Raw genomic sequence first — 14,543 nt, 5'->3', positions numbered from 1 at the left:
TTTTTTTTCATTTCTACTTCTCTTAACGGCCCCACTTTGATTGTCTCTGATTCTTGATTGTCTCTTTGATGGAGTATTGATTAGCATTGTGGACGAAGCAGCGGAGTGAGTATACAGTATGTTCAAAGGAGAGAAAAACAGATTTGGAAGGGGAGGAGGGAGGAGAGGAGGGGGGGGGTGAGATGGACAGCATGAGGCGGACGGTAAGAAAGAAAGAGTTGAGAGAGGTAGAAAAAGAGAGGAAGAGAGACAAAAAAGTGTGGAGAGAGAGAGTGAGTGAGTGAGTGAGTGAGGGAGGGATCAAAGCCTTCTCCCTTGTCAGTATTCACAGTGTGCATCCTCTACCCCCCACCTCACTGCCGGAGAGATGGAAAGATGAAGGGAGAGAGAAGCAGCAAGCAGCTAACGTCGCTTCACAGATGAAAATTTCCTCTCTCCTTTCTCTCTCTCCTTTCTCTCTCTCTCTCTCTCTACTCTTTCCTTCCTCCCTTCCTCTGTCCCTCCTTCCCTATCTCCCCTCCATGCCTCTCGCTCTGCAGTTTTCCTTCAGTGATGCTGAAGGATGATTGAGAGCTCTCTCACCGATAGCATTTTTAAACAGACGCATCAACAAATAAATGGCTTGATTTAGTGTACGGCGTGTGGACTGCATGTGTGTGTGTGTGTGTCCGTCCATGTGCACCGGCAACTGTTTATGGGATGCGTGTTTATCTGTGTGTGTGTGTGTATGTTCTCCACACCCAGGCGATCCGGCACTCCATCCCCTTCTTCCCAGGGGCAAACTCTTTGAACGCCTTTTGTCTTTCTTTCTGCTCCCATTTCTTTCTCTTTGCTCTCCGAAGCTTTTTTTTTTTTTTTTTTTCTCCCTGTGTTCGCTGTTACTGGTCTCTCTCCAATAATCGTCCCCTTATTTTTCTTTGGTCTCATTTCCCTTCTCTTCTGTCTCTCTCCTGCATCTTGCCTTTTTTTTTTTTTCCTCCCTCTTCCCTCCCTCCCTCCTATTTGCGCGCTCTGCTGACGCACTCAATCTCTTTGGCAGACCGCTGCTCACTTTGAGAATGCTCAAACACAATTCCCTCAGACAGCTTCGGAGTGTGTGTGTGTGTGTGTGTGTGTGTGTGTGTGTGTGTGTGTGTGTGTGTGTGTGTGTGTGTGTGTGAGAGAGAGCGACTGCATACATTTGTGAATCCACTAATTTGTTCTAAGCCTGCTATTGATAGTTACTGCTATTATGAATCAATCTATACATCCAATTTCAAGTGAACAATAGATCATTTGATTGATAAAGTGTTGAAAATGTGAGGAAAATGCCGATAAGTCCTGAGAGTCTAAGATGACATCTTCAAATGGATTGTTAGTCCCCAAATCCACTGAAAATCAATTTATAATGATTTAAAACAGAGAAAAGTTTCAAATCTTCATACATATAAAGCTAAAAACAGGGTATGTTTTGCATTTTTGCTTCATAAATGACAAGCAATTCATCAGTTTCTAAAATTGTTGACTCATTTTTTGATGATCAGCCCATCAACTAATAGACTAATTGTTTCAACCTTAGTTTCTTCTGATACTAGTGCCTGTCCATAAAGTAAAACAACAGCTGAACTTCCACTTAAAACAGAGAACCATTACCTCGTATAAGAAAGTGTACAAGTTCTACATGTAAATACATTTACTCCTATAGAAATACATGAACAGTTTAGGAAGCGTATGGAAATTGTCGACCCTTCAAAATGAAGTCTTGAAGCCAAATCCACATAGAATTTTACAGGAATTTACACTGTAAGTCTTTGTTCATAATCGAGCACAACGACACACACACACACTACACACTTGTCATGTGATTTTTATGTATTTATTGTTCTACATATATGCATTAATTCTAACTTTAACCCCGCAGGCACATTTTCTCACGTGCTGTCTTTTGTGGCTACATGATTAATTCCTCTCTGTGTTTGAGAGAATTCATTTGCATTAGTGAAAAATATTCACACATATACATGATTGCTCATGTGCAGGTATCTCCAAAGTGCCTGTATGAATGTGTGAAAGCACGTGTGTGCCCACCTCTATGCACACGTCTCATAATTAGGTTTATATATGCACAGTTTGCTCTGCCACAGTCAGATACTTGCTCCTGTTCCCACACACACACACTAACTACCCTGCAGAAAACTAAGACAATTTAAGAAGTAGGCGACTTGCACTGTAACTCCTCTTCTGGTTATCTTGCGAGCGCTGAGTGTTTGCTGTACAGCAGCTGCCTACTCGCAGCACAGCATAATGAGATTTGTGCAAATTGTATCATCTGTAGGGCTCCTTCCAGGATGGTTGTTCTCCGAATGCTTCTCGCCTAGAAGAGGATAGGTTAGAAAGGATAGCTGAAGATTGAAAAAAGCTGCTTTGAAACCTCGGACCGGCTGCACGCCGCGGTTATCGGAAAATAGAGTAGTTTGTAGATTAGAGGACTTTGGGGACTGATTTTTGAAAACACTTTGCATCATTCATAGCAGTCAAATAATGTCAAGTCTGGGGCTCCGTTTGATTCTGATTAAATGAAAAGTTCATTTTAATTTACAACTACATTTTCATTTTTTGGCCATCATTCGTATCCATATTTTGAGACTTTACTATTTCAGAGCTGAGATCTGGAGGAGCGACGTCATGATGGTCGTGATTACTCGTGTGTCTCGCCCTGTTGGACTCCTGTTGTAGTGATATTGCCGTGTCTCCAGACCTCAGCATCAAATGTGGCTCAGGCTGGCCCCTGACTTTACTGGTGTGAGTATCATGGAAGGCCCACCAGCCCCATAGCACCACCTGTTGGTTGTGATGAAAGAATAGGCCCAGTTCACCCACAGAGAATTTTTACAGATGTTTCACTGACCCAAGCTGGCCAAATAAAATCAATTATTGATGCTTTAAAGCATGGATTTGTTTTTGTTTTTTATTCTAACTACCATTAAAAAAAAAAAAAAAGTCCAGGTTCATCAAAGTTGCAGATTTATGTACCTTTGAGCAAAACACTTCAACCTCTGTCCTCATACTCACACTGATACAGAAACTCCTCCATTGGAGCTGCTTATGAATTAGTATCAGAAGCTATTGATTGTGAACTGTTCCCCAGGTGTACACTTGATAGATTTAGTTTTAAGTATGAAGAAAAAGAGCGTACGAGTTCTGCTTAAACAAAGGTTACCTATATGTTAGACAAGAGACCAGGCTGTTTGCAGAGAGGCTGAGGGAGCATTCAGATGCTCCTCCATCTGCTTTTTATCCAGTAAATCAATTCTGTTGCTTTGTGCTGTTCAAGGAGCTCTGCTTATGAAAAAGGATGTTGTCTGCATGCAGATTCTCAACTGCTTCTGAGAGCTGTTTGCCATACAGATCCAGACTGTGATGTTGTTGCTGCCTGGTTTGGCCCGTTGCATCATTATGAATCAAGTTCATTCTGCTAGAGCTCAGAACTTAAAGTTCATTATGAGTTTAACCCTTCATTTTGTACTCTCCTTACCCCTCGAGGGAAACTCGATTCTTTGCACAGAAGAAAACAACATTTTGAAAAAGTGACGGGAATTTTAATTCAGTTTGGTCAGTACAGAAAGTTACAGATTTGATTAATAATGAACAGGACTTAGTGTTAATAGTGTTAATAAGTCATATTTCAGTCAGAGAGCAACCAAAGCAGACCTCAGTGGAATAAAGCAGAGCGTTTAGTGTGTTGTGTTGTAAATCCAGCAGTCATCACACTCACAAAGGCTACATGTCTCTCTTGGATGCTTCACACGGAGGGGTTTCTAATCATGACAAATCAGGATTCAGAACAATAAGTTGCTTATTCACGTTTTCACTTCTTTCTGCTTGTTGACAGCCAAGAGTGTACAGCTACAAGAAGTTAGACTGGGCTTCAGCCTGGTTTTAATTGTATGCTATAGATGCTAATGAAGCAACTCTTTGCTATTTTGTTTGGATCCATTCATACTTTATTGGTGTTGTTGCTCTACTATTTGGCAGCATACTATTCTATTGCTATTTATTAATAGCAACTATCTAATTAACCATCTGTCTGCGTTGCTTGTAATGACTGATTTGCGTTGCGGTTGTATTTCTGTTTGATGTGAGATCTTTTTATAAATCCTCTTATAGTGTACCTCCGCCATTATTAATCATTTTTAATCCAGTTTTATCACAGGATTTGTTAGGCAGAACACTTCAGTGTGTCATTAACTTGCACATTTGCTAATGAAATTCCTTTTACAATTAATATCTGGAGTTCAGTGAACAAAGCCTTTTGGGAAGTGGCTCCAGACAGGAGCTATACCACCTGTGTTTATCATGAAGTCTGAATGGCTGCGTGGTTAGTGAGCAAATGTGAGTAAAAAGGGGAATGATGAGTGATTCGTTCATGGAGTATCTAGGTAACAGTTATGCACTGTTTTCTATCAGATTACATTAAACTGGCTGCAGTCAGTTCACTGAGTTCAAAGTTGCAGCTGTTCTGTTCTGTTGAATATTTAAAATGCCTAAATAAAATAAATCAAACAAAGAATAAAGTGAAATAGAATAAACATTGTTTTAAATATTTCTTTTGTATGTGTACATTTACTGTGTCATAAGTAGGTGTAAAACATATTAAAGGACATTTATAGAGCTTTTTGTCTTTAATAGGTGAATGAGTTGTTATTCATTGAGATAGTAATTTCCACCCGACATCACAGAAAACACAGTGAAGATGTGTACTGCATATCAGTGTTGTCCAACAGAGAGCAGCATCGACCTGCTAATACTACAGTAAATACAGTCATTAGTTTTCATGAGGTGCAAGGAAAGGAAAGTGAAAATCGAAGCTTTTTCCTTTTTGAGATGTAGACACATTGTCCATGCAAAGCTAAATGCGAGCATGTTGACGTTAGCAGTTAGCTTAAAGCACCACTGTGTCTGAATACATCCTTGCAATACTGCTTGCATGGACTGTAGCCTCTTAATCTTGTTACGTGACAAATGACTGATTATTAAAATTGTCTGTTTTTTTGTTGATAAATTGATCGTTTCAGCCAGACCCGGCATTATGGGTGGGTCCGCGGTGGCTAGTCAGTGCATGACGTCGGAGCGGGAAATTTGAAAGTAGCTAGCTGAGGTTAGCATTCTGGGGCTAATGATCAAAACATGTTAAATTAAATCGGAATCATGTGTGACTTAACATGTCATTGGAAAGTGACATTGTTAGACTTTGCTGCACGTAAAACCAAGAGGAAGAAGTTTTAATAGTAGGGACCTGTGGTTATTGATTGATTTGTGCAATATTCTTATGCTTGTACCACTTGTGAGTGGACAGAAGGATTCATGCAGGCTTCACTTGCTGGTGTTGTATGAGTTTTGCTCCCTTTTATTGTGGCCATTTAGATTTGATGGCACTCGAATTTATAAGGCAAGGGTCTCACTTTCATCTGTTTGTGTGTATATATAAGCTTACATATGCGCACATTTTGGTGACACAATTACTGAATCATATATGTATGCTTCACTATGGGCAACAGTCAAAAAATTAAACTGCAATTGTAACCTGCGTTGTGTAGACAAGCATAGTCCTGCACTTGACTTGAACTCATGATCTCAGACATGGGAGGCGCACATGCTAGCAAGGAGGCTAAAACACATGGGCGCTAACGTCCGTCGCCAAGGAAAATAAGGGTTCAGTCCAGTTGTTACCATAAAGCGGATTGATGGGAGATTCGGTACAGGCAGACATCCACAGACACATGTAGGAATTTAAAGAGTTGTCTTACTCCTCAAAGAGAATTTAGGACATGAAATTTAGATTTCATAGATTAGACATTTCTGTAGAGAGAAACGACGAGTTCTCCTCACGCTATTCCTGTAACCCATGTTAAAGATATGATTATAAGGTATCAGAGAGAAAGTAACATGTCACTAATCACAATCGACTGCCTCACTGGGGGGTGAAAAGGCTCAGCAGATTAATTGCAAATTGTCGAGGTGGATTAAGAGGATGCGACCCCCCCCCCCCCCTTGTGAACCTTGACCGCCACATGAACACACTGTTGACACAGAAAGGCCTTCAAGTTGAATTGCAGCGCTGCCCTTTACTTGCACCTGCTCTCTGCCATCAACTCACTATAATGAGACAGAGGTCAATGGATCGTGTCAAACTTCTTTTGATTGTCTGTCTACACACATAACTCAACACACATAAACTGCATCAAGAAGCGCCGTCGTCACTGTTTGACTTCCTTTATTAGCCGAAGCGCTAAGAGATGTATTTCAAACAAACGATCAATTAGACTTATTTTTTTTTCCAGACATGTTTGACTTTCTCTCTTTTTTTTCATCCCTTGTAGTAGTTTCATAGTTTCATTTCTGTCAGTGTTCTTCCTGCTCCTGTGACAGTTGCAGGTGTTTTTGTTTAGTTTCGAGGGGCCTTTCTGCTGGTTTTCAGGTCTTAGCGTCTTGACAGTTGATGCCGTTTGTTTTCTCGGTTCTTAGCATTTTGGCTGCTCCGTCAGTCGATGACACAGGTGCATCGCCTTGTTTACTGTGGTCTCTTGCTTTCCTCATCCTCCCCCCCCTCCTCATTTTCTACCCCGTCGTCTTCTCCTTTTCTTCTGCTTCTCACACTCCGCATCTTTCACATCATCATAAACCTTGTCTTCCTCCGTCTCCTATTTTTTCCCGAATTTATTCCTCCATTCCCTTTATCTCCAGCTTCTGCTCCTCCTCCTCCTCCCCTTCCCCACTGCCTCCCTCATAATCACCTCCCTCCTGCTCTTCCTCTGGCCAAGGTCCATGCTATAAATCAGACTGAAATGAGAGTGTGCCGCCTCTTTGCAGTAGTGGAAAATACATTTACTCAAGTACGATCCTTTAGCACAGTTTTAAGGTACTTTTCTTGCTTATTTCTAATTTTATGGTTCATTTTACTTCTGCACCACTGCCTTTCAAAGAGAAATATACTTTTTACATTTGCCTGACAACTATGAGTTACTCTGCATACCAATCAATACATACATATAAAATATACAAAGAGCTGTTAAAAAATAATTTTTACAGGTTTAACTTGCCAGCAGTGCATAAAGTAATTCAATTTACAGTGCCAGTCACACATCTTCCCATTCCCTTCGATGAGAAAGTCTGCCCAAACTTTTGACTGGTACTGTAGCTTCACATCCAGCTATGTTGGGTACCACTTTCTGATAAGGTTTTATAAATGGTATTGGCTGTATTAATAGTTAATTAAGTACTTATTTATGTATCATAGATCAGTAATAAGGAGGTCTATAGATTGTCAAGTTATAAAAAATCCAAAGATTGTTTTACAAATCAGTTATTATTAAAAAAACACATTAAATGCACCATTTTGGATGATAAGTACTTTTCTACAGAGTGTTGTTTTGATATTATAAGCTGCAACTTTACTGTTTGGTTCAGTAATTTATCATAGCTATGATAACCTCACTTTACACTACCTGCATAGCATCAAAAGACTAGCTGGTGAACATAGTGGAGTATATAGCAGCTAAAGAGCCAGATCAGGAGTTAGCACAGACCAAAATACAGCTAGATGAAGACTGTAACTGTGTCTTCTGGATGTGTACATAGGTAACTGTTAAGTTGATAATATGTCAGAGTTATGTGAACAGCTTGATGTTCTTCCTACAAGCCAAAAAGGCAATTAATGGAGTTTTAAGTACATGTTATTGATAATACTTGTGCTATTTTACTTAAATGAAACTTCTGCAAACTTTTTCCAACCCTGCTTCCTCGTTTTCAAGATGTGTTCTTGTGTGTGTACTAGTTCTTTTGAAACTACTTATTATTGTTTTAATCATTTCTACTCAGTAACTAGAGATGAGCCCCATCGGTGTCATGCTGGGCAGTTGATTGGAGAATAGACAGTAGACAGTCTGTTTACCTGTCACTAACCTTCGCACTCATCGCCTTCTTCCTCCTCCCCCCCCCCCTAGCAACTGCTGAGGGAGATGCAGCAGATGGCCAGCCGGCCTTTCGCCACCATCAACGTCGCCTTGGAGACGGACGAGGAGCCGCCTGACCTGATAGGAGGAAACGTCAAGGTGAGCTCGACCTTTTCTTAGAGCGATCGCCTCCGAACCCCAGAGATCTACCTGTTGGCTGGGCTGACAGGACCGGCAAGTAGGGAAGCTCCATCCATCATCAGTATTGTGGTTCATCGTCCCTCAAGTGGGAGCTCAGTCTTGTGACCCTCGGCTGCTGTTTGTGATTACAGTCAACCCGTAGTGATAGATATTCCTCACACCATCTGCTTTACATCATTTCTGAGTCTGAACTCTTTAAGGTGATTCCAGTTTTCCACAAGCCAAGGAGTCTAAATTGAGCTCACTTAGCAAGAAGAGTTTTGAAGTCTAGTGCAGGTCTAGTACACCTAATGAGGGTCAATACAGCGTACACTTGCCGGGACAGTGCAAAGACCGGATGATGAAGATGATGGAAGTGGGCTGCAGATGAGTAACACGGCGCATTATACCAGTTATAGCCAGTTATTGTGGGTAGGCAGTGAATTCTAATGGGAATGAATTCAGTTAACCCTGGAGTTAAATACATGCAGATGAGAGTAAGGTATTGTAGATTAAGACTATACTTAGAAATGAGATAAGAGTTTCGTTCGAACATCGAGATATTCTCCGTTTTGGAAGATAAATAAATAAATTAACACCTACTCACACGGGAGACTGTTTTCTGCCATGAAAACAGAGAACATTAGAGGACACTATTAAAGTCATGATTCATTTTAACAGCCTTGTTTTTGGTGCATTGAACCATCTGTGTTTTTGGAATACAGACTGAGAAATCTAAGGTAGCGAGTTCTGTCAATAACGATATACAGCTTGTTGGAAGAAAGCCATTCATATAGCATGTAATATACAGAGTGGAAGTAAAAAATACCAACAGAGGGGTTGTGTGTCTTTTAAACTATGATTCTTAATTAATGCATTAATTAAGCACATCCATTAACAAATTTGACAAACTGTTTGGCTGTCGAGATGTTGACGCCAAGCCAATGCTCACCATTGGGGTAGAGTCTTCATCTGGAATAGATTTAATCAGGGAAAATTATGGAGATAAGTAGCACAGTGATAGATAAAGCTGTTTTTGAAGTACATTTAAAAGTAAAGAAAAGTCCGTATAGCAGATTAAAAGTTGCGATTGTGCCAGCTGAAGTTGCAGCAGGGTAGATTTAAACATAAAGATCAAGCTGAGTGGGGAAAAGGCGGTCGAGAACACTTTATTATCGAGAACAGTCAGACATACAGGCAGAGTTGAAGTATGTTAGAGCAGATTTAAATGCCGATATTGAGAATAGAGGCAGCGGCAGAGAGAACATTTAAAAGCAGGAGTTGTGCAGAGTTATAGAAATTGCAGTTGAGTATTCAGTGGGCACGGAGCTGCAGGCCAGGTATACCTGTGACTGTGCACTTTGTGATGAATGACCTCCGAATGCAGATGTATCGCAGAATTATAGGGCTGTTTCAGCAGGGTGGCTCGGGGCCCCTCGGCTCTGACAGGGGCCATGCATCTCAAGGGGGCTCGGCTCCCCCCCTAGCACAAGGTTACTCCCAGCAAAGACCGCAGGGCCCCTCGGGAAGATCAGCAGCTAATCAAATCCCTGCTCAAACAGAAACTGTGCCTCCTCTTCACTTCTTCTTCTCTTTCTTTTTTCTTCACCTTTTCTTCTCTTCTCTATTTTTGTCCCCTTCTTCTTAGTGTTGCCTCCTTTCCTCTGCTTGTGTCTTCTTCTTTTGTGTTTTCTATTTTTTCTCTTTCCTTAGTTTCTCTTTTCTTCTCTTCTGTCCTCTCTTACGCAATTTCATTAATCGTTTTTTTCTTTTCTCTTTCTCTTATGTTCTTTCCTCTTCTCTTCTTTTGTCCTCTTTTTTTTCTTTTCATCTTTTCAATTTTTTTCTCTGGTGTCCATGTTTTTCTCCTTCTCTTAGTTTCTGTTGTCCTCTCTACTGTTCTTCGTGGGTTTTATTATCCATTTCCTCTTTTTTTAATTGTCTTCTCCTCTTTTATCTTCTCAACTCTTCTCTCATCAATTCTCTTCCCTTTTTTTCTCTTTTCTTCTGGTCTCTCCTTTTTTTCCTTTGTGCTTCTTTTTCGCGTGTCTACACTTAACCCGCCTAATGTTCCCTTCTCTCGTCTTCTCTGTTCCTCTCTTTTCCTCTTCTACTCCTCAATTCTTCTTCTCTTCTGTCCTCTTTCTTCTCTTTTCCTAGTTTCTTTTACTACTTTACTTTTTAAACTTGTGTCCTTGTTTTCCCCCTCTTACTTCTGGTTTTCTTTACCTTCTTTTCTGTTCTTCTAAGTTTATACTCCTTTTTCTTTTGTCTTCTTTTCTTCTTTTTGCATCTTTTCTTTTGAATCTTTTCTCCTCCGCTCTCTCGTCTCGTCACTATAGTGCTCTCTTCTAATTTTCTAGCCCTTTACTTATCCGATCAGCTGTCTGAGGTTTTCTGTCGGCCTTATCTGCTTCTTCTGTTTGTGTGTATTTCTGTGTGTGTGTGTGTGTGTGATCATGTGTATCAACGTGTGCTTTTGTGTGTTTGCGTGGGTGTCGGCTTGCGCGCGCACACGTCGTACTGCTGAGTAGAAAGAAAAGATGCAGCATGCTGTGGAAATCAGGCGCCCTCCGCCTCTTCCTCATCTCCGCTTTACCTTTTCTTCTACCCACCTCTACTCTTCTTTTTCTTTCATTCTTCCCGGCCCTGCTCTCCTCCTCACCGTCAGGGCAGGAGCAGCCCAGGAGCAGAGATCCAATTTAGATCTTCCTCCTCAGCTTTCTCTGCCTTCACCGGCTCAGACGGCGAGCGCACACTATCCTATCTCCTCCCGCCTCAGATTGAGCGACTGGGAGCAGGTTCTTCCCCTTGTTTCCATGCCGTTTTATCAGGACGCTACAGTAGTGTATTAAGACCCGCGATCTGAGTATATGGGGGGGCCGGGTGCCCGCACAGTGAGCTGAAGATCATTAAAGTTGTTTATAGCCTCGGTGGGAAGTCCAAACTTGCTTTGTCGATGAGATATATTCACTCTGCCAAATGGAGCTTGTGGCCCCGGCATCACGGGTAGATGATTACCTTTGTGACGCTTCTTGTTCCGCTTTTATTTATAGATACCATGAGAATAGAGAAAATCAGGACATATGATACAAAAACGAGGGGCAGGAGGGATGAAGAAAGAGTTGCGGTTTATCTAACATGATTGTGCTGCACCGTTATCACCTGCACTCGTTGCGTATTACATTCAATTATACACATTTGGCTGCTTTATTTAAAAAAAAATTGTGCGTGTGATAACCTTAAATTTCATGATTGTTGGTGCACAGACAGCCAAAAGTAAAATGGTCAAAGATCAGCGCACCAGAGAAATGCTAAATTATGATAGTTTAGCATAGATAAGTGCACTGTAAAGACTAGTGTGTCGTAAATGAAAAGCAGATTGACTCACTATTCGTTGAGATGCATAAGAGGAGGCACGCAGAAAACTCAAGGTGACAGCAGTCGGCAGATGTTTTCCCATTATGTTGCGATGAGAGGAGGCGGGGTCGGGCCTTTTACTTCAACAAGCTGTACAGTTATATCCTAAATAGCTGAATCTATAAGTGCATTGTCATTGACGTTGTTTATAGTGTATTTCATAGCAAGAATTGTGTTTTCTAGAATGTATTTCTGCAGCGTCTCCTGAAGCAAAAAAAGCCGCAACTTTTGCAGCGATTGTGTAGAGAATGCACGAACACTCGAGATGTTGCAAGTAGCCACTGCTGACTCAAGTTTTATGAATAAAGTACAGAAAGAAACAAGGTGAGAAGAACATCATTCAGCGCTTAAGACAAAAGGTTAGTTTGTTTGCAGTAATCACAGACATCGTTACACAACACAGTTTAGCAAAGTATCCTTGTCTACTGAGCCTACTGTGTAGTGTTGATTTTCACCAGCTGCTGAAATTCTTTAAAGATTTTGGAGGTGGTGATTGTTTACTAGGCTTCAATTTATTTGCACAACATTATATGGACGTAAAAAGTCGTATATTGTTTACAGTCCAGGTCAGAAGGTCCGGTTCACTTCAGATTGCCGAGTGGTGTTTCACATTGTGGAAACAAAAAGTCTATTTTAGTAATAAAACTCACTTAAACCTATCTTGTTATTTTCTGTAGTGTTTAGTTTAAACAGGTGTTATTATTGCAGTCTAACATTTTCTTTGCAAACAGAAGCCAACTGAATAAAAAAAAAACTCATCAAAGTTGGCTCAGTGGAAGTGGCTGTACCCGGTGAGTCATAGCAACGGGGAGTTTGACTCGCTCTCGTCGCTGGTAGGGGGAAACTCATCCCGGTTGCTGCTAAAGTAGAGATGAATGCAGCGGATGAAAGCGGAGCAGCACGCCGCTGCAGTGTACGTCCACATCAGCGTGTGTTTGTGAGTGTTTGTGTGGGCTCAGCAGTGATCCTACGTGCTGGGCTAATTACTGGAGGTAATTTAACAAAACCTTTCGCCGCTCCGCCTGGCCAGTCTAGATAACTCTCCGGAGTGGTGCTGGTGGGGGAGGCTGGGCGGGCGGGGGGTGGGGTGGGTGGGGGGAGTTGAGAGGAGGTCTTCAGCACTATAAAACAAAGGCTTCTGCTGGGGAATGTTATTAACATACAGCCTCTGAAGAAGACCACAGGAAGAGACGCTACCTTTGGGGAACATCTTAGGCAAAAAAAAAAAAAAAAAAAGACATGCACAAGCAGTTTAAAAGGATATATAATTGAATTTTTCAAGGTGTTTTGTTTTCCCCATTAATTTTTGCTCAGGACAAAATAAAGTGGACATGTCTGTTGAAAGAGATAAATCATGTTTTTTTAAGTGCACTCTGTTTTGTTTTTGTCAGAAATGGAAAGTGAAGCACCTGGCTTGTACCCTCAGGTTGAAATTGAGGTTGTACATCGGATACAATAACCATACCGACTGAACACTCACAATTCAATCGATTACAAAAAAAAACGTGGCCTCTCGAAATCAAAATGATCCCCACTGTCACATCGCATCAGTCTGACATCAAGTCTTTCCCCAATTTCAACTTTATTTGCTATGCCTATTCCCTCTCCAATTTGAATATGAGACGTTGGTGGTAGAAAATGAGAAACAAGCACGTTAACAAGCAAGAACCTAAGAGCAGCTCGCAGCTGCTGCAGTGGAAATTGGACTTGGCAGACGAGTCTTACAACAGCCTAAAGCTGTGAAATTAAAAGCTGCCAGTCTTCTTATATTTTTTTTATTTATTTTTTTTTTTTACACATAGAGTACAGATGTGTTCAGGTTATCACGGGTAGCCATCATTTTTCCAATTGTAAACACACTGGATGAGAAATACATTTCGCCCGAGGCAACAACAGACCTGTGGACTGGAGCAAACTAAGCCTGGTTGGATTGCTCGTGGCAAGGCCAAAATAATTGTTTCATCTTTTTTTGTACCAAGGGATTGAGGAGGAAAATTAGCCAAGTGTGATATTGTACCTCCTGATGCTCTATTGGAACAGTTTTCAGAATTTTTATTCCCATTTCTTAGCAAATTCATGTCAGTGGTGTATAATGATGTTATAGCACATGATTTTGTAAATGGAAAGAAATTATTTTTACACTGAGTGCTCGGTTGTCTTCTCTAGTTATTGAGTCATCACTCATTTATCACACGAAGCTGTAAGTGATATTAATGTTTCAGTGCTCTGAGGGATAGTATTGGCTTTTAATGCAATCAACTGAAAAAACAAAATGGCAATTTGGTCTACTATTTTATTATCTGGATCATTTCCACCTCTCTTGTGAGTTTTTAAGGAAAGTTTCTCCAAAGTGCTTCCAGAGCAGGATCGCAGCCTCTTTGACGGGGTCCCACAGGGTCCTCAACCACATGAGTAGAAGTTTCATTTTACTGTTATTTTAGTCTCTGAAAGTTGACCAAATTAAAGAAAAAGGATTTTCAAATAATTCTTATCCAGTTAGGGTTTTTTTATACTCTCTGCAGTCTTGACATGTCTAGCAATTAAAATCTTAGCAGAGAGTGTGTGGCTCTAACTGGGGGTTCTTGACATGAGCGTGTCTGAGACTCTCCTGCTCTAAAATGAAACAGGTGGAGATAAATTAGTTACACGAGTTGTTCATCTGTCGCATTTCTGACAGAGGAGCTGCACCTACTTCCGAGGTGCACGGAGAAGGGAGAGAAGTCTAGAGAGACGAGAACTCCAGCAACACTTGTAATATGAAGAACAACCCTGATGAAGGCCGCAAGCCGAAACTCATCGGTCAACTTCATACTACAAGTGTTGCTGGAGTTCTCATCTCTCTCTAGAGTAGCTGAGTGATACATTAATACATGCTTACTGTGTCCTCAAATAACCGCAGGAGTCACCAAATCAACAAGAACTGAAATCTTTCAGATTATAACATTTAAGTGTTTGTCACATAATGTAGCATGTAGAACTATGAAGCTTGTAAACTTCATAGTGTTACTGTTT

At 40.9% G+C, this 14,543-nt stretch overlaps 1 protein-coding gene across 1 annotated transcript in view; it reads left to right on the top strand.

The window, feature by feature from the left end:
- The window catches only part of atrn (attractin), a 146,137-nt gene that overhangs the window by 115,729 nt on the left and 15,865 nt on the right, over nt 1-14,543 (top strand). The window contains exon 27 of the mRNA XM_044374473.1: nt 7,983-8,090. Coding sequence (XP_044230408.1) covers nt 7,983-8,090 — 108 coding nt within the window. The remainder of the gene's footprint in view (nt 1-7,982; nt 8,091-14,543) is intronic.

This window comes from Thunnus albacares, chromosome 15 (assembly GCF_914725855.1).
Source record: "Thunnus albacares chromosome 15, fThuAlb1.1, whole genome shotgun sequence".
NCBI lineage: Eukaryota > Metazoa > Chordata > Actinopteri > Scombriformes > Scombridae > Thunnus > Thunnus albacares.
The sequence above is the reverse complement of the archived record's forward strand: the minus strand, read 5'-3'. Positions and strand labels throughout refer to the sequence as shown.